Below are 19,981 nucleotides of genomic sequence, written 5' to 3'. Positions count from 1 at the left end.
TGAGGCACAATGTTGCAAATTTTAGAAATATTACTTGAAAAGATTTGAGTTGTTTGTTGACTGTTGAAAAACAAAGTCTTCGTATGAGTACTGCTAGGATCATTTGGCAGAAATGTGTTCTTTTACCATGTTGCTGTAAAGAGAGGGAAAAGGCTATTTTGATTTTGAAGCTAGCAGCAACACTTGACTGTAATCCTATGTTTGAAATCACTAAAACACATTCTGTTAAAGCCCATTGTAACAGAGCTAAACAGAAGAAAAAGTACAGCTGTTAATATCTCATAGGAATAACAGAAATACAGCACCGACCAACAAACTAGCACCTGCATATTTACACCTGTGAGAAAAAGAGAAATATTTGGGTAGAATTTTCCAAGTACATGAATATAGTGATTTTAATTTTTTTACCTAAAAGAAAATCATCTTTGTTGAATGATGAGTCATACAACATATTCTTTTAGGAAATTTTATTTTAATATCATCTTAGATGTTGGATTGTACAGTATGACATTGTATTAAGGACTGAAGATTTAATTGCTGGCCATTGTGTCAGCAATCCAGTTGGTGAAAATGCAGACCTAGAAGCAGAGAGAGAAGATTAATTTTTAACAGAAATATTGATATACATGATGTGGATCATATCTGATCATACTGCAACAGACAGCATTGATTCTACCTTGGCATAGACACCAGGGCGATTCTTCTCAGCACAGCCATAACCCCAAGACACAACACCTTGCAGCTCACCGTTGCACACCACAGGGCCACCAGAGTCACCCTGAGTGAAAAAGAACATCCAATTTTATAGCTTATGAGGCTTTAAAATATAAATATTTTGCCTGTTCTAATATAGATAATCATAATGCAGCAGTATCTCATCTTACCTGGCAAGAGTCCTTGCCTCCCTCCAGGAAACCAGCGCAGAACATGGCATCAGTGATCATACCAGGGTAAGAGTTATTACAATCCTTGTCAGTGATAATAGGGATCTCCAGACACTGCAGCTTGTTGCTATCAGCAGCTGCAAGCAAGGTAAGTAAAGAGCAGTCAAAATCTTATTTACAAATGAAGTTCTCCCACTATTTATTTATTTAAATTTCATTTTAACATCATCTGCAACATTTTCACAAACATGAATCAAAGTCTGTACTCACTGGAGCTCATGGTGTTTCCCCATCCAGAGACTGTGCACCAGGTGCCTGCAGGGGGGCAGCTCTTGGGCAGGGCCACAGGCTGCACATAGCTGTTCAGGCTAGCGGGTTGACTCAGCTTGATGAGCATGATGTCATTGTCAATGTTCCAGGAGTCATAGTTGGGATGGCGGATGACCTTAGCGGAGGAGATGAACTGCTCAGTACCCTCTTTAACCTGGATGTGGTGCTCACCCAAACGAACTTCCACACGACTGGAGATGGAAAGGAAATTGCTCAAGGTCAAGAGGTGTATTTTCCATAATGGCAAACCTATTAATCATGAGATAAAACACTTACGATTTGTAGCAGTGAGCAGCAGACACAACCCAGTTCTGATTGATCAGAGAACCACCACAGAAGTGATAGCCAGCATTCAGAGACACTTGCCAGGGCTGGGAGTTGGGTGTGCACTCATACCCTCCAACAATCTTGTCATCCTCCAGAGCAACTGAATACAAAAAATTAAAAGAAAACAGATTGCATATCAGCATATATTAATATGCTTGTTTGGCAAATCATACTGCTTTGGGATCTGTAAAAGGTGTTTATACTTACAACAAGCTCCCACAAGCAAAAGCAGGACCAGAGACCTCATGATGGCTGTTGATCACCTATGATGAGGATCTTAGTTCACAATCCTATTTATGTGAACCAGCAGTCCCATATGGACCAATCAACAGTTGGTACCTAAAGATAATCTAAAGTCTGATAAGTGACTCTGTAAATCAATGACTTAGTTTGCCAAAATTAACTGTGACACAACTCAGCATTTTTTTTTTATAGTTTCAATAACCTATAATTAAAATATTTATCACTTAAGATTATTGTTTCAAATTAACTCATTTGGTCTTTTTTTCATTAATGTAAATAGTGAATTTTTCTATTTTATATTTAACTTCATGGCCACATAGTTAGATATTCTACACAATGAAAATCCAGTGGATTCAGCATTATTAAAATCACATTAAATTTAGAACTGGAGTAAAAAGTTGTTTTTATTGGGTTTATTAGTTGGTTAGGACTGAAATGGAAATTACATTAAAAAGTAAATTCATTATGTTTAGAATTAATTATGAATAATAATTTTTTGTTTACTTAATTACTTGTTTTACCATGCAATATATAATACATGAATACAGGGTAATTTATTGAAGAGAACAGAACATTATTTGATGACTCATTTATTTTCCAGTTTTGATAGTCTAGAACCTCCTTAACTTGAAGTACTTTCCTGCTGGGAACGTAACAGTCACTTAACAGCTGAAGATTTCATACATGTTCTCACACTTCCTCCACACATGCATGATATGTACTTTGTTTCAAGGCCTCCAGAAAATAAAGAAATAAATTAGCTATCATATATCTGACTTGGCATTTTATTCACGTTTCTCAATAACTTACCATGAGTTTATTTAATTGTTATTCAGATTAAGATTCATTAAGATTCGTGTGGAATCCCAGCAAACCTGTGTCTGCTGCCATTGGCAAAGTGATATTTTCATCAAATCCTGCTTTTAGTATTGTGATGACTCAGGTAAGGTTTCCTTCTGATGATTCTTTGTTCTAAGTTTTTGCTGTCGTTTCTGTAACATATAATATGCTGAGACAATTTTTTACTTGCACATACAGCCTTTACTGTCTGTTGGAATTAAGGGGCTATGCAGCCATTGCTTAGGTCGGGTCACCAACATGCCACGCATTACCCACTTCTGAATAGTTCGTGTAAAGGTTTATATAATATGTAGAAAATTGATAACATCAAATTAACTCTGACAATTCCCCAGACAAATCAGACTCTTCTGTGTGTGCACACGCATCACACAGACATATGAATGCCATAAAAGAAGTACTATTTAATCACTTAAAGTCCAATACAATTTCAGGTCTCTGTTTTCAAAATTAATATTGCCTTCAATATCAAAGGTGTTCCCTTTCTTTTCTTTTTTTTTGTTTAAGGAAGAGTCTTTTTCAGTCTTGCTGAGGCCAGCAGGGTATGTGCAATGGTACTTGTAATTAACAATTTGTTGATAAATAACAGAATCCATGTGAATGAATGTAATCTGACAATAATAATTGCCTTTTTTTTTTTTTAAAGTTCACACAAAATAGCTAATTCAGCTGGTATAGCAATATGCTATTTAAATAAATGTTGTGAATGACTTAATATAACACTTTGTAAATAACTAATAATATAACAAGTAACTTTTGGCCATCTTCATTTTGTCAAATTAGCTATCAGAGGAAAAAAGATTGGACATAGGCCATCAGTCTATAGTTCAACTTTAGGCTTGGCATTCTCATCTAAGTGAAATTTGGACTCTGACCTGCTGAAAGTGAGGAGTCTTTTTCACAAAAGGGGTACACCTGGGAACAGATCCCTATCAGGGACAGGGAATGGTGATGTTTCACAGGAGGCATATGGACCCACAACTTGAGATGAGAACATATAAACCTGCTAGAACTGAGGCTGACTTTCAGTCTTCTTATTCTGAACAATTATTCTTCAGTCTCAGCGCAATGATGTGTTGCTCCCTCTCTAAACAGAAATTGCACCTTGGGTGACAAAGGTAGCCAGCACAGCTAACTAATATGATGCGGAAGTTTAATTTTTATATGTTATGTTGTTTCTGTAACAATTGTCATTATTTGTATCACAGTATTCTTCTTCTTCTTTCGGCTTTTCCCTTCAGGGGTTGCCACAGCGAATCCTCTCTCTCCACCTATCCATATCTTCTGCATCCTCAAAACTTGACATATCACAGTATTAATGCTTGATAATATCAACAGTATAGGAGGAGTCAACAAGGTCAAATTCAGAGAGTCAGTATAGAGGCACATTGTAAGATGTTGAATATTGTAATGTAATGTAATAATGTAATGAGGGAAAGTGAAAGGGGAGTGAAAGTGTTAATGGAGATAAGATGAGCCAGAGTGTCAAACATATTAGACATCTTACTTGAAAAGAAATGAAGAAAAGACTTGTTTGAGTATTTTGTTGACTGTAGAAAAGGAGTAAGTCTTTGTAGGAGTACTACTAGGATTGGCAGAAATGAATTTTTATATGCTTCAGAATGGATAGACAGTTTTGTTGTTTGCAGTTTTTTTTGTCGACTACATCTACATAAAATTTCTCATTAATATGACATTGAATGTTGCTGTAAAATGGAGAGTGAGTGAAAAAAATCTCTCTTGTTTTTTAAAGTTGCAGCAACACTTGACTGTAATCCTTTATGTCTGAAATCATTGAAATATATTTTCAGCTATTAAAAGCCATTGTAACTATGCTCACAGTGTCTCATTGTGATGACAAAAATGCATCACAAACTAGCACCTGCATATCTAAATATGTGAGAAATATTTCAAGAGAAACCTGTTAAATGTGTTTTTTTCAGGGTAGAGTTTTCCAGGTCCAGGATAGTGCAGGTTACTTCATAGTGGTTTTGTTTTGTTTTGTTTTTATAAAAGAAAATCACATTTTCTGAATGATGAGTCATACAAGTTTTATTCCTTTAGGAAATTTTATTGTAACAAAATCTCAGAGGTTGAATTTTACAGTATGATATCACTGAGGACTGAAGATTTAATTGCTGGCCATTGTGTCAGCAATCCAGCTGGTGAAAATGCAGACCTAGAAGCAGAGAGAGAAGATTGATGGTTTAACAGAAATATTTGATATACATGATGTGGATCATATCTGATCACACTGCAACAGACAGCAATGATTCTACCTTGGCATAGACACCAGGGCGATTCTTCTCAGCACAGCCATAACCCCAAGACACAACACCTTGCAGCTCACCGTTGCACACCACAGGGCCACCAGAGTCACCCTGAGTGAAAAAGAACATCCAATTTTATTGCTTATGAGGCTTTAATCTCTAAGTTAAAGTTCTATCTTAAGTTCTAATAGAGATAATCATAATACAGCAGTATCTCATTTTACCTGGCAAGAGTCCTTGCCTCCCTCCAGGAAACCAGCGCAGAACATGGCATCAGTGATCATACCAGGGTAAGAGTTATTACAATCCTTGTCAGAGATAATAGGGATCTCCAGACACTGCAGCTTGTTGCTATCAGCAGCTGCAAGCAAGGTAAGTAAAGAGCAGTCAAAATCTTATTTACAAATGAAGTTCTCCCACTATTTATTTATTAAAATTTCATTTTAACATCATCTGCAACATTTTCACAAACATGAATCAAAGTCTGTACTCACTGGAGCTCATGGTGTTTCCCCATCCAGAGACTGTGCACCAGGTGCCTGCAGGGGGGCAGCTCTTGGGCAGGGCCACAGGCTGCACATAGCTGTTCAGGCTAGCGGGTTGACTCAGCTTGATGAGCATGATGTCATTGTCAATGTTCCAGGAGTCATAGTTGGGATGGCGGATGACCTTAGCGGAGGAGATGAATTGCTCAGTACCCTCTTTAACCTGGATGTGGTGCTCACCCAAACGAACTTCCACACGACTGGAGATGGGAAGGAAATAATTTTGGTTTTCATAAGTTTAAAAGAAGTCATTTCTATAATGACAAACTTATAATTAAATGGTAATAAAATGCAGTGTTACTTACGATTTGTAGCAGTGAGCAGCAGACACAACCCAGTTCTGATTGATCAGAGAACCACCACAGAAGTGATAGCCAGCATTCAGAGACACTTGCCAGGGCTGGGAGTTGGGTGTGCACTCATACCCTCCAACAATCTTGTCGTCCTCCAGAGCAACTTCATACAAAAAATTAAAAGAAAGCAGATTGCATATCAGAATATGGAGTTTCTTTCAAATCATACTGCTGTGGAGTCTGTAAAAGGAGTTTATACTTACAACAAGCTCCCACAAGCAAAAGCAGGACCAGAGACCTCATGATGGCTGTTGATCACCTACGATGGGGATCTCAGTTCACACTCCTATTTATGTGAACCAGCAGTCCCATATGGACCAATCAACAGTTGGTACTAAAAAATAATCTAAAGTCTGATAAGTGACTGTAAATCAATGACAGTTTTTGCCAAAATTAACTGACACAACACTCAGCATTTTTTCATAATTTCAATAACCTATCATTAAAATATTTATAGCTTAAGATTATTGTTTTTAAATTAACTTGTTTGCTCTTTTTCTTCATTAATGTAAATGGTTATTTTTATTTTTATACCCTAACTTTATAGCCACACAGTGACATTCCAGTGCAATCAACATCATTAAAAACAAATTAAATTTAGAACTGGAGTTTCTTTTTTATTGAGTTTATTGGTTTGTTTGGTTAGGAAAATTATATAAAAAGTAAATTAATTATGTTTAGAATTAATTATGAATAATCATTTTTTTGTTTACTAAATTACTTGTTTTATCATGCAATATAAATAACATGAATACAGGGTAATTTATTGAAGAGAACAGAACATTATTTGATGGTTCATTTATTTTCCAGTTTTGATAGTCTAGAACCTCTTTAACTTGAAGTACTTTCCTGCTGGGAATGTAACAGTCACTTAACAGCTGAAGATTTCATACATGTTCTCACCGTTCCTACATACCTGCCTAATATGTAATTTATAGCTATGGTTTCATAGACAACAGACAATAAAAAAAAATAAATTAGCTAACATATCTGACTTGGCATATTTTATGCACATTTCTAAATAATTTACCGTGAGTTTATTTAATCATTATTAAGATTCATGTGGAATCCCAGCAAACGTGTGTCGGCTGCTTAACCACTGGTAAGGTGATATTTTCACCAAATGCTGATTTTACTATTGTGATGTCGCAGGTAAGGTTTTCTTCTGATGACTCTTCCATGCAGATAATGTTTGCCAAATCTTCCTGCAGTTCCCTTTTTCCCTTGCCTTTCTGCCAAGCATATGGTCAATTCTATCCAGAATTTTTCTTGCTCTGCCAGACCTTGTTTGACTTCCACAGTTCTCTTTAACTGCAATCTCTTAATGACATTTCAGACAGTGGAGACTAAGAACAGGAAGCAGTTTAATATCTTTATAAATATCCTCAGATACATTTATCCATTGCAGGCATTTAATTTTTAGGTTGATATTAATGTTAGATTATTTTAATTTTAATGCAACTACATAATTTTGCCTGTGGGCATCATTTAATCTCTCTGTGTTTGCTGGTCAAATTGTATTGGATCAGAATATAATCAGAATCTGAATATTTTATCCAACCAGTGCAGGGAATATGGTTTGGTTTTAGAGACTTACACAGTATACACTATGCAATATAGTACTCCTCCTCCTACTACTACTAATACTAAAACTACTACCACTAACAATAATAATAACAGTTTCACATTTTTATATGTAAAAGTATGCCCTTGCTGCTTAATCTCTGCATTAAATGTTTTGTTTTGAGAAGTCAGGGATAACAGTTATTGGGGTGTTTTTTTACTTTTGTATTCTGAATCACTCCATGGTACAGTGTATATTTTTTTGGTATTAATTAATATAAATCAATTAATTAGAAATACATCTACGTTTACTGCACTCTGGAAATTTGTCATTTTATAAGTAGTTTCTGTAACAATTCTGTCATTATTCAAATCAATATTAATGCTTGAGGGAACCAACTGTTTTTTAAAATAGAAGAAAAGAGCCACAGCAAATTGTATTTACTAGTTTGGATGGCCAGCAATTACCTTCACTTGTTTGAAGGCATGCCTCAGGGATTTATGTGATTGCCCCGAAAGGAAACTCTGAGGGGAATCCTCATAAAGGGTGGATGGGTGAAGATTTATAGCACCCATCCACAAATAGGTAAAACACATAAAAACTCACATTGTAACAACGTATGCGGAGCCAGAACAACAGAGGGCACCGTCACCCGAGTATTGACTAGTTGGTACTCATTTCCAGTCTTGCTCAGGTATTTAAACAGCTCCCTATCTAGTGTTCTCTGTGAAGTATTGTTTACCCATTTGGAGTATGTACTGAGCCTTGTTTGATTATTGCCATATTCTCAAAGTGTATGACCTCTGCCTGTTCTTGTGATTACGATTCCTGGTTTTGCGGTTTTGGTTTGTTTTTCCGAGTGTTTGATTTCCCGGCTTTTGACCCTGTCGGGTATTCCATATCGTTTCCGATTTTGCCTGCTGTTTTGGATTTAATAAAGATCTGCAATATGGATTCTACTTCATCCGTGTCTGCCGCATCCTTACAGGATACTTCACCAACTGGGAATCCTGCGGATCTTCAAGCCACCATCGTCCATCAGGGACATATGATCAGGTTTTAGCAGGATCAAGTGGCCGAGTTAGAAGCAGCCAACGTGCAGCTACAACAACAACCTCCCGCCGCGGCCACAGCTCCACCGCCTGCTGCACGCATTGAGTTCCCACGCTTCGCCCTTCCTGAAAAGTTTGATGGAGCCGCCGATTGCTGCCGGGGTTTCTTGCGTCAATGTGACAACTGAGACGGTACGATGTGCATTCATGCGTTCACTGGCAAAGCGTTGGACTGGGCTTCAGCGGTGTGGGATTCTGACCCACAAGTTAAAACAGTTGATTATTTCACTAATCTCATCAAGGAGGTTTTCGAGTATCCGGCAGGAGGTAAAGACATTTCTGTACAGCTCTTGGAATTATGCCAGGGGAATAAAACCGCCACCAATTTTGCAATTAAGTTCCGTACGCTAGCTGCGCAGTTGGGGTGGAATGAAAAGGCACTGATTGCAGAGTTTCGGGAGGGGCTCAGTTGGGAGCTGAAAGTTGAGATGGCCTGCAGAGAGACTGATGTCACGCTGTCACGATACATATCTACAGCCATTCGCCTAGATAATCTACGGCGACAGCATCGCACCCCCCCCCCCAAAACACGTCATGTCATGGAATCCTATAGACAGAGGGAGGAAACTGCAGAAGCGATGCAGCTGGAGAGGTCGTGCGTTTCAGAGGCAGAGCGCGAACATCGCTACCAACAGCAGCTGTGCTTTTACTGCGGACAGTCCGGTCATAGGATCATCCAGTGTCCAGCTAAACCCACTTCATCCCAGGTAGGGGTCGAGAAACAGGCTTCTAAAGTTTCACTGCCCCTGTGCTTCTTGAATAATGACACTCAATTTCTCGTCACAGCGCTGATTGATTCTGGATCTGCTGTAAACCTGATTGACTGCAACCTGGTACACGAGCTCGGTCTGGCTACTACCCCATGTGTCCCACCGCTAAGAGTTACAGCCATCAACGATCAACCCATTGGGAAAGGACTCCTCACTCACCACACATCCCTCATCGAAGTGGTGAAGTCAGCTTTTTCATCATTTCATCGCCCTCAAACCCCGTTGTCCTCGGCCTTCCTTGGCTCCAATTGCATGACCCTGTAATCTCTTGGAAGGAAGGGGAACTTAGAAAATGGTCCACCTATTGCACCAAGAACTGTTTTTTCAATCAGTTAACCCGTCCGTGTTCTTCCACCTCCATTGAAAGCCCAGAAATCTCGCTCCAAGTCTCCTTCCCCAAGGAATACCAAGACTTTCTTGAAGTATTCAGTAAAGAGAAGGCCTCCAAGCTACCCAAACATCAACCCTGGGACTGTGCTATTGATCTCCTCCCAAACACCACACCACCGAAGAGCCGCATTTACCCCTTGTCACTTCCGGAGAAACAAGCCATGGAGGAGTATGTGGAAGAAGCCTTAGCAGCTGGATACATCCGCCCATCAACATCACCAGCCGCTGCAGGATTCTTCTTTGTAGAAAAGAAAGACAAAGATCTCCGACCCTGTATCGATTACAGAGGTTTGAATACGATAATGGTGCCATATCCATACCCACTGCCCCTGGTGCCTGTGGCCCTCAAACAGCTACAAGGCGCAAGAATTTTCACCATTTTGACCTGCGCAGCGCTTACAAACTTATTTGGATAAAGGAGGGTGACGAATGGAAGACTGCGTTCCACACAACACATGGACATTACGAATACCTGGTCATGCCTTATGGACTCACGAATGCTCCTGCCGTTTTCCAGTCACTAATAAATGAGGTATTTCAGGATATGCTGAATCACTTCATCATCGCATACATTGATGATATACTCATTTACTCCACCAACCTCGAACAGCACATCTCCCATGTCCGCGCCGTCCTCCAACGCCTCTCTGATCACAGACTCTTTGTCAAACTTGAAAAATGTGAATTCCATCGCACCTCCATTGCATTCCTGGGATACGTAATCTCACCTGAGGGAGTAGAAATGGACCAAAGTAAAGTGTCAGCCATTATGTCTTGGCCTGAACCCAACTCCATCAAGAGCCTGCAACGCTTCCTTGGCTTTGCCAAATTCTATCGTAGATTCATCAGAAATAACAGTATCGTTGCTAGCCCGTTAACTTTGTTGTTGAAGAATAAGCCCAAGAAATTACAGTGGACTGACCAGGCCAGGGCGGCGTTTCAGAAACTAAAAAGGAGCTTCTCTTCTGCCCCTATACTCTGCCTCCCTAATCCCGAACTGCCTTTCATTGTAGAAGTGGATGCATCGAATTGTGGGATAGGGGCCGTTCTCTCCCAACGTCAGCCAAAATCTAACAAACTTCATCCCTGTGCTTTCTTTTCCCGTAAGCTAACACCAGCTGAAAGAAACTATGACGTTGGGAACCGGGAGCTACTGTCTATCAAAGCTGCCCTGGAGGTATGGAGGCACTGGCTAGAGGGAGCCCGCCATCCGTTCCTGGTGCTCACCGACCACAGAAACCTGGCTTATCTCCATGATGCCAAACACCTCAACACTCGTCAGGCAAGATGGGCACTATTCTTCACACGGTTCACATTTTCAGTTTCCTATCAACCTGGTTCTAAGAATGGTAAGGCTGACACCCTTTCTCACATTCACGAAACCCTTGAGCTACCTGCCTGTCCAGAACCTATCCTCCCACCATCTGTCCGAGTGGCTCCTGTGCAGTGGGACATTATGAGAGACATTGAAAGAGCACACACAACCGAAACTCCTCCTCAAACCATTCCCCCAAATAAAGTGCATGTTCCAACCAGTTTCTGCCAGTGAGTTCTACAGTGGATCCACGAGAACCCGAGTTCTGGACACCCAGGCATCCGTAGAACCACTCAACTGGTGCAAGAACGATTCTGGTGGTCTCTTAACCATGACGTCGAGGAGTTCGTCCGCTCGTGCTCTGCCTGCGCCCAGTCCCGAAACAGTCGTCAGCTACCCAAAGGTCTCTTAGAACCACTGCCCGTGCCTCGTCGACCATGGTCTCATATCTCTCTAGATTTCCTCACTGACCTCCCTGCCTCACAAGCTTTCACCACAGTCATGATAGCGATTGATCAGTTCTCCAAGTCATGCAAGTTAATCCCCATGAAGGGTCTACCCACTGCCATGGAAACTGCCACTGCTATGTTTCGGGAAGTTTTTCGCCACTATGGTTTACCCGAGGACATTGTTTCTGATCGCGGGCCACAATTTACCTCCTGTGTATGGTCAGAATTCTGTAAACGACTCGGCATCTGTGTCAGCCTCAGCTCAGGGTACCATCCTCAATCTAACGGCCAAGCGGAGCGGCTTAATCAAGAAATTGGGAGGTTTCTCAGAATGTACTGCAGTCGTGAACAACACCGTTGGAGTGAGTTCCTCCCCTGGGCCGAGTACACGCAGAACTCGTTGTGCCACTCCTCCATAGGCTTGACCCCCTTCCAGTGCGTTCTGGGCTACCAACCTCCCCTCTTTCCGTGGTCCAGAGAACCGTGAGATGTACCATCGGTTGAGGATTGGTCTAGACATAGCCAAGAAGTCTGGGAGAGAGCTCATGTGTGGCTTCAGAGGGCGATCCGTCGACAGGAAAGCAATGTGAATTGTCGACGACGCCCCCATCCAGCTTACCAAGTGGGACAGAAAGTGTGGCTCTCCACCAAGAACCTGAAACTGAAACTCCCATGCCATAAACTCAGTCCCAGGTTCATCGGCCCCTTCAGAATCCTGCGCCAAGTCAATCCAGTGTCCTTCCACCTCAAGCTTCCTCCCACATATCGTATATCACCCACATTCCACCTATCGCTGCTCAAGCCGTTCCACGAACCGCATGCTACCAGCCCTGCCACTACTGAACCCCCCTCCGCCGTTGGACAAAGATGGCTCTCTAGCATACCAGGTACACTCTATCCTAAACTACCGGCGTAGTAATGGGCATTTTCAATACCTGGTGGACTGGGAGGGTTATGGCCCAGAGGAATGGTGTTGGGTCAATGCACAGGACATCCTTGATCCCTCACTCACAGAGGAGTTCCACTTGAACTTCCCTAACTGACCCACTCCGCGCCCACGGGCGCATCCTTACACACATATATAGACTGCTGGTAACAACACACAGGTTGGAACAATGAAGCATTATCTGACAGATTGACCAGCTTCCATTCTCTAAAGTGAAAATATCATCAATATAGGAAGACTCAACAAGGTCAAATGCAGAGAGGCAGAATAGAAGTGGATTATAAGATGCTGAACAACTAGTAATGAGGAACAGTGAAAGGGGAGTGAAAGAGGTCACGGAGAATAGGATGAACCAGAATGTCGTAAATTTTAGAAATCTTGAAGAGAAATGAAGAAAAGACTTGTTTGAGTATTTACTGACTGTTGAAAAAAGAGAACAAGTCCTTGTAGGAGACTACTAGGATCATGGGGCAGAAATGTGTTTTTATATGCTCCAGCATGGACAGATTTGTTGTTTGCAGCTTTTTTTTTTTAATCTCCACTACTTCTACATTTCATTTCTCGTTAATATGACATTGAATGTTGGTGTAAAACTGAGAGTGTGTGGAAAAAATCTCTTTTTGAAGGTAGCAGCAACACTTGACTGTAATATTTTATGTTTGAAGTCACTGAAATATATTTTCAGCTATTAAATATCTGTCACGGGCATGCCAGACTCCACCCCTCGTCAGCGCACTCACTCTCCTGAGTGTAATTGATTGCACCAACTCATTGTTTTCCATGCAGGCGCTCCCCTACTTAATCTCCTCTCCTTCGCTCCTTCGGGGTCTGATCACAGAAGTTGGGTCTCGCATGTGAACTCTCGGACGTAGACTCTGACCTCCTTCCTTTCTACTCCTTTCTCCAGAGCATCACTCTGCTCGCTTCTCCTTCCTGTCCTTTCCCTTCCTTTCTACTCCTTGCTCCTTAGCGTCACTCTGCTCACCTCTCCCATTCTTCCTTTCTACTCCTTTCTCCAGAGCATCACTCCGCTCGCTTCTCCTTCCTCTCCTTTCCCTTCCTTTCTACTCCTTTCTCCAGAGTGTCACTCTGCTCACCCCTCTCCTTCCCTTATTGTGTGTTCCTCAATAAACGTACCCCTCCTGGGGTTTAACTACTCCTGTTCGTGCCTGTCATTCCGCTACAGTCCGCCCATTACAATATCATTGTAACTATGCTCACAGTGTCTCATTGTGATGACAGAAATAAATCACCAACAAACAAACTAGCACCTGCATATCTAAATATGTAAAAAAATATTTCAAGAGAAACGTTGTAAAAGTGTTTTTCAGGACCAGGATTATAGTGGGGTTTTGTTTTGTTTTGTTTTTTCATAATGAAAACTCAAGTTTTCTGAATGATGAGTCATATAAGGTTGTTTTATTCTTTGAGGAAATTTTATTTCAACAAAATTTCAGATGTTGGATTTTACAGTATGATATCATTGAGGACTGAAGATTTAATTGCTGGCCATTGTGTCAGCAATCCAGTTGGTGAAAATGCAGACCTAGAAGCAGAGAGAGAAGATTGATGAAATTTAATGAAATGAAATGAGATTTAACAGAAATATTTGATATACATGATGTGGATCATATCTGATCACACTGCAACAGACAGCAATGATTCTACCTTGGCATAGACACCAGGGCGATTCTTCTCAGCACAGCCATAACCCCAAGACACAACACCTTGCAGCTCACCGTTGCACACCACAGGGCCACCAGAGTCACCCTGAGTGAAAAAGAACATCCAATTTTATAGCTTATGAGGCTTTAAAATATAAATATTTTGCCTGTTCTAATATAGATAATCATAATGCAGCAGTATCTCATCTTACCTGGCAAGAGTCCTTGCCTCCCTCCAGGAAACCAGCGCAGAACATGGCATCAGTGATCATACCAGGGTAAGAGTTATTACAATCCTTGTCAGTGATAATAGGGATCTCCAGACACTGCAGCTTGTTGCTATCAGCAGCTGCAAGCAAGGTAAGTAAAGAGCAGTCAAAATCTTATTTACAAATGAAGTTCTCCCACTATTTATTTATTAAAATTTCATTTTAACATCATCTGCAACATTTTCACAAACATGAATCAAAGTCTGTACTCACTGGAGCTCATGGTGTTTCCCCATCCAGAGACTGTGCACCAGGTGCCTGCAGGGGGGCAGCTCTTGGGCAGGGCCACAGGCTGCACATAGCTGTTCAGGCTAGCGGGTTGACTCAGCTTGATGAGCATGATGTCATTGTCAATGTTCCAGGAGTCATAGTTGGGATGGCGGATGACCTTAGCGGAGGAGATGAACTGCTCAGTACCCTCTTTAACCTGGATGTGGTGCTCACCCAAACGAACTTCCACACGACTGGAGATGTGAAGGAAATTGTTCTAAGTTCAAGAGGTGTATTTTTTATAATGACTAACCTATTAATCATAAAATAAAACACTTACGATTTGTAGCAGTGAGCAGCAGACACAACCCAGTTCTGATTGATCAGAGAACCACCACAGAAGTGATAGCCAGCATTCAGAGACACTTGCCAGGGCTGGGAGTTGGGTGTGCACTCATACCCTCCAACAATCTTGTCATCCTCCAGAGCAACTGAATACAAAAAATTAAAAGAAAACAGATTGCATATCAGAATATGGAGTTTCTTTCAAATCATACTGCTGTGGAGTCTGTAAAAGGAGTTTATACTTACAGCAAGCTCCCACAAGCAAAAGCAGGACCAGAGACCTCATGATGGCTGTTGATCACCTACGATGGGGATCTCAGTTCACACTCCTATTTATGTGAACCAGCAGTCCCATATGGACCAATCAACAGTTGGTACCTAAAGATAATCTAAAGTCTGATAAGTGACTCTGTAAATCAATGACTTTTTGCCAAAATGAACACAACACTCAGCATTTTTTCAATATTTTTTCATATTTTCAATAACTTATCATTAAACTATTTACCACTTAATGTATTGATTCACTTCAATTTGCTGCTTTCTTCACAAATATAAATGATTAATTTATCTAATTTTATGGCTAAGATATAGCTATTCAACAAGGTAAATAAATCCAGTGAAATCAACCTCATTAAAACAACATTAAATTTAAAACTGGAGTATCTTTTCTATTGGGTTTATCAGTTAGTTTGGGATATTGATTGTTTATTGTGTAGATATTTTAGGTTTAATGCAAGTTCCATTAAAAGTGAATTCATTATGTTTAGATTTGATTATGGATAGTTATGTTTTATTTGCTTTACTGTTTTGAGATACAATATATAATACATAAATTCAGGGTAATTTATTGAGGAAAATGGCACAGTGTGTGTTGGCTCACTTATTTTCCAGTTTTGATAGTGTAGAATCTCTTTAAATTGAAGTATTTTCCTGCTGGGAATGTCACTTAACAGCTGAAGATTTCATACATGTTCTCACACGTCCTCCACATACAGTATGCCTGATATGTACTTTATAGCTTTGGTTTCAAGGCCTACAGAAAATAAAGATATAATTTTGCTAACATATATCTGACTTTAAAGAATTTGATGAATAGGTTATGATAGTTTACTAATACACATATCTCAATACCTAGTATTTTGTTTATTAAATCACTATTAAGATTTAGGAGGAATATTAATCCCAGCAAATGTTCCAGCTGTGGATATGTTTCAAAGCTTCTATAGCTTCTTCACCTCAGCGTCCAGACCTGTGTCTAAACCTGTAAGAATGTCTAATTTCACATATATTAATTTAATTAGTTGTTAGAAACTTTTGGTCAAAATCAAAATCAGTTCAAGAGCACTCTGCCAATGATTGAGCAGAAGCGGAAAAATGTATATTTTCCCCCGATGCTGCTCCTGTCTTTTGTCTTGAGATGCTTTAAGGGGAGAGTTTGAGAAATTCAGAAGAAGCAAAATGGCAAACATAATTACTACAGAAAACATACACTTTAACACTCCAAACAAAAAGGTCAAGCCATCTGAGATGTGTTTAACCCCAGACTACAAGACACATTCTTGCCACAGTGAAACTGACATAGACGTTGACTTGCTGAAGATAAGGAGCCTTTTTACAAAAGGGGTATAACTGGGAGTGATGGTCACCACAGTCACCTACCTCTCCAGACTGAGAGCGGTGTTGTGTCACTGGGCACATGGGCCCTCAACATAATGTCAAAAAACTTTAACCTGCAAACTCGAGGGTGGGATGCAGGACTTTCTGGTTTACTTATCTGACTAGCTATTATCTCAGTGCAAAGTTAAGGCAACAGAGGTAACGTCACAGGCACTGTAGTTATCCAGTGCTCAGCACAGTTACATTCATAACTAGCAATTACATATGAAACTACACATGAGAAATAGTCATGGTCTATTTCTGTTAACTACTTCTATGAACACGTTTATTTTTGAATCAGTCAACTCCATTGAATACTCCTGGCAGCAAACTTGACTGGAGTAAAAAGTCTAAAAAAAAAAAAATTAAAAAAAAGAAATCTTAAAAATTCATGTTAATTTCTACTTATGCCATAAGATGGCACCAAACACACATTTATATTATGATCATTCTATTAGGGTACATTGTGATTATTTGTATCTCTACTGTATGTTTTCAGAGTGAGTGCTCATTCAAACATAACATTTTTCCCTTTTTATGTGCCCTAAGGAAACATACCAACCCAAAGTGCAAACAAACCAAGTGTGCCAAATTTATTTCCGATTCAGGCTCAGCAAACTGACTGATGCTTTATTAGCACAATTGCACAGTGCCTGTATGCTGTAGTATTAACAGTTTCCCTTCACTGGAATTAAGAGGCTTGTTTGCCACTGTCCTGGTGTATAAACCAGTCTCTTTTCAGCTTCAGATTCACTAATTATCACATTTGCATCCACATTTTTCTGATACTTACTGGAATCCATTCTGCTATCTACTCAGTCAATGTATCCTGTGCCACTCGTTTACACTGCTAAAATGCTGGAGCTAAAATGCTGCAATGAACTTAACCTTCAACTCTCTAACCCTCAAACCCTTAACCATGAAGTCAATGAATTAACCCTCAACTCACTCATCATGACAATTCATCTCGACCTCAACTGGCCATCTCCCTGCAACAAAAGTGCTCTCCCAGAAACCAGTACCACTATTGAGCCCATGCAGCTGGGGCATGAAAAGAGAGAGGAATTGAAGAAAACATTGCTGCTTCTATTGCGACCAAGACTGTGATCACTACATAGGGAAGTGTCCTCTCCTTTCCAAGACCATAGCGTTTATTATGTCTTCGTAGTGAGGTCATTTCGTCAGGGGAAGTGTCATCACTCATAGTATTCAACCACACTGCAAATTGGGGCACTTCACTATGACTGCATCAACCTCTGCTCTTCCCCCTCAGTAAAACATCCTGTCATGCTGGGCCTACCATGGATGGAGCTTCACAAGTGTCATGAACCAATAGAGGGGCTCACCTGTTTCTCCCACTACTGTCTGAACCACTATAGCTTAGCATAGCATCTGAGTCCATAGAAAGCCAAGAGCGTTTTTTATTATTTTATTTATTTTTTATTTTTTTTTAGTATTATCTACCTTTTTACAGGGAGATTTACATCTACCTTTACTAATACCCTAACACACAACACAAGTAAGAATTACTGTAAAGCTCTTTAAACTCCAGAATTTCAGCATTACTGCCATCTGCTGGTTATTTTATTACATTTTGAACTTTTAAATGTTTGTCATTTTGCTGATACCCTTTATCCAGAACAACTTACAGAAAAGCTTTCATTCAAATGTACCTTCTGCATACACATTTGACTAGGGCCTCCAGTCTGATATTTACATGCAAAATATTGTGAGAGATAAAATATTCAGTAGTATATTTTCATTTCATGGTCTTTTGTTTTTCCTACCATGTTTTCTTTCTGTTACAACATTTCTCGGTATTTCTGAAAAATATACTGTTTAATGAGATATTTTATAATAATGTTTTTTTTTCCCCTCTTGCTCATACTGTGCAGCCATTACTTTTGTGATTGTTTGGGTTCTTCCAGGGAATTTTGAATGTGGTGTCCCATTAAAATTCACTTTGCGAGAGTGTTCTCATTAACTGACCTGAAACCACTCGTAAACTTGGCTGTTGCTCATCTGGAATTCCTTCCTTCTCACTTTCTCATTTTAGCAACAAAAGGTGAGTCAAGCTTTCCACCATCGAACTGGCCTGTCCAGTCACAAAAATGACTCTTACCATGTGAACTCCTTGTAAAAGCTGCCAAGCATTACAGCTGAAGAAAGAGTAGTGCATTTACTCAATATTTACTGTTTCTCACATGAAATAGCACAAAGGCATACTGCAGTAATGTTAACCTGAATAATCTCATTCAATTCTATGAATACAGATTGTGTATTTAAACACTCAGGCTAGCAAGATTATAGCTCGCTCTTAAATCTTCATAGACTTATAAACTGCATATTTAAGATTTTTAGTAAATCTACTGGCCCCCCTGTCTTGTTAATGTCTCATTATAAGGGTTTCAACAATGTCTTTCCAAGCAATGTGTAGATTAATTTTTTATGGTGTATAGTAGCACTGTGAGTTTTCCATTAGAATACTGAAAACAAACAAAGTACTCAATACAGCCACACAACTCCTTCCATTCGAGGGCTGTTTAAAAACTGCCAGTCCAACAGTTCAGTCCAAACCAGTTTGTATTTCTTTGTAGGATTTTATTGAGATTTGAACTAGTTAAGGTCTAAAGTTGTGGAAGTTTTTTTTTTTTAATGTTGCACAGATCTTATGTTTCTCTGTTATGATCCTTACCTCTGCAGAATTCTAAATGTTCCTTACACCATGACCCCCACACTGCATTGCTTGTATCACTTAGGCCTGTTCTTCACTGAATTATGTGCATGGCCCAGCATGTTTTCCAGGTTGTTAGGGTACAAAAAGGTTATGGAAAAAAGTAGACACATTATTTTGTAGAGCCAGCAAGAGAGGAGCCAGAAAAGACTGGATTGAGTGGAGAATTTGTACCACACAACATTATTACCATTACCTCTAGTTTCTTTAAGGAACCTTAACATTTTTTGACCAACTTGAATCATATTGCTTTCTGATTGCATTTCATGAACACAAAATAATTCTCAAAATTTTCTCAATTTTAATGTCATAGTATTTTATATTTTTAATGTATAGTTAATGAAAAAAACCTTTACAAAGAAATATGAAATGGAAATGATTACATGAACCTCTTGCAGTTGGTGTTGGTCAGCACCACTAGATAACCTGTAATTACACATCAACTGAATGGCTGACCAGAAAGGGGTGAAAAAAAAAAAAAAAGGTTTAATTTTAGACATTTAGTTCCTTTAGTGTCTCTTTTAATTTCAGGAACTAATGAATACTTATAAATGTATTACATTTGATTAAAGAACTAAATTGACACTAACTACATTATTTTAAGAAACAAACAAATCATCCTGCTTTATGTGCTTTTGCGTGTTCCATGTCATATAACAATTTTTATAAAATACTAAAACTTACTTGGCCTCATTGTGCCTTGCTGAATTATTGGATATAGAAAAGGACAGAGGACTTGTAAAATCT

At 39.6% G+C, this 19,981-nt stretch overlaps 3 protein-coding genes across 3 annotated transcripts; all 3 read right to left on the bottom strand.

Moving 5' to 3' along the window:
• Positions 1-452: 452 nt before the first annotated feature.
• On the bottom strand, positions 453-1,880 carry LOC131345595 (trypsin-2-like). Its single transcript, XM_058378546.1, has 6 exons — positions 1,749-1,880; positions 1,491-1,641; positions 1,155-1,405; positions 885-1,021; positions 677-778; positions 453-578 (listed from the first exon to the last, which is right to left on the bottom strand). The coding sequence occupies exons 1-6, from the start codon at positions 1,786-1,788 to the stop codon at positions 531-533; spliced, it is 729 nt and encodes a 242-aa protein (XP_058234529.1). The 5' UTR covers positions 1,789-1,880; the 3' UTR covers positions 453-530.
• A 2,812-nt stretch (positions 1,881-4,692) lies between these two features.
• On the bottom strand, positions 4,693-6,121 carry LOC131345601 (trypsin-2-like). Its single transcript, XM_058378557.1, has 6 exons — positions 6,014-6,121; positions 5,763-5,913; positions 5,407-5,657; positions 5,137-5,273; positions 4,922-5,023; positions 4,693-4,821 (listed from the first exon to the last, which is right to left on the bottom strand). The coding sequence occupies exons 1-6, from the start codon at positions 6,051-6,053 to the stop codon at positions 4,774-4,776; spliced, it is 729 nt and encodes a 242-aa protein (XP_058234540.1). The 5' UTR covers positions 6,054-6,121; the 3' UTR covers positions 4,693-4,773.
• A 7,632-nt stretch (positions 6,122-13,753) lies between these two features.
• LOC131345589 (trypsin-2-like) lies at positions 13,754-15,164 on the bottom strand. The gene is made up of 6 exons (XM_058378533.1): positions 15,091-15,164; positions 14,840-14,990; positions 14,503-14,753; positions 14,233-14,369; positions 14,025-14,126; positions 13,754-13,902 (listed from the first exon to the last, which is right to left on the bottom strand). Exons 1-6 carry the CDS (start codon positions 15,128-15,130, stop codon positions 13,855-13,857), a joined length of 729 nt encoding a protein of 242 aa, XP_058234516.1. The 5' UTR covers positions 15,131-15,164; the 3' UTR covers positions 13,754-13,854.
• Between the last annotated feature and the right edge of the window lie 4,817 nt (positions 15,165-19,981).

This window comes from Hemibagrus wyckioides, linkage group LG25, assembly GCF_019097595.1.
Source record: "Hemibagrus wyckioides isolate EC202008001 linkage group LG25, SWU_Hwy_1.0, whole genome shotgun sequence".
NCBI lineage: Eukaryota > Metazoa > Chordata > Actinopteri > Siluriformes > Bagridae > Hemibagrus > Hemibagrus wyckioides.
This window is presented reverse-complemented; position numbering and strand designations above follow the sequence as displayed.

Bases quoted from the DNA above. Each gene is read 5' to 3' on its own strand.
- LOC131345589 (XM_058378533.1), bottom strand. From the start codon at position 15,130: ATGAGGTCTCTGGTCCTGCTTTTGCTTGTGGGAGCTTGCT. The intron at 14,127-14,232 runs GTAAGATGAGAT...TTTTTCACTCAG, and splicing joins GAGGCAAGGACTCTTGCCAG to GGTGACTCTGGTGGCCCTGT. The intron at 13,903-14,024 runs GTAGAATCATTG...CTCTGCTTCTAG, and splicing joins GCCCTGGTGTCTATGCCAAG to GTCTGCATTTTCACCAACTG.
- LOC131345601 (XM_058378557.1), bottom strand. From the start codon at position 6,053: ATGAGGTCTCTGGTCCTGCTTTTGCTTGTGGGAGCTTGTT. The intron at 5,658-5,762 runs GTAAGTAACACT...TCCCATCTCCAG, and splicing joins GCTGCTCACTGCTACAAATC to TCGTGTGGAAGTTCGTTTGG. The intron at 5,274-5,406 runs GTGAGTACAGAC...CCTTGCTTGCAG, and splicing joins GGGAAACACCATGAGCTCCA to CTGCTGATAGCAACAAGCTG.
- LOC131345595 (XM_058378546.1), bottom strand. From the start codon at position 1,788: ATGAGGTCTCTGGTCCTGCTTTTGCTTGTGGGAGCTTGTT. The intron at 1,406-1,490 runs GTAAGTGTTTTA...TTCCATCTCCAG, and splicing joins GCTGCTCACTGCTACAAATC to TCGTGTGGAAGTTCGTTTGG. The intron at 779-884 runs GTAAGATGAGAT...TTTTTCACTCAG, and splicing joins GAGGCAAGGACTCTTGCCAG to GGTGACTCTGGTGGCCCTGT.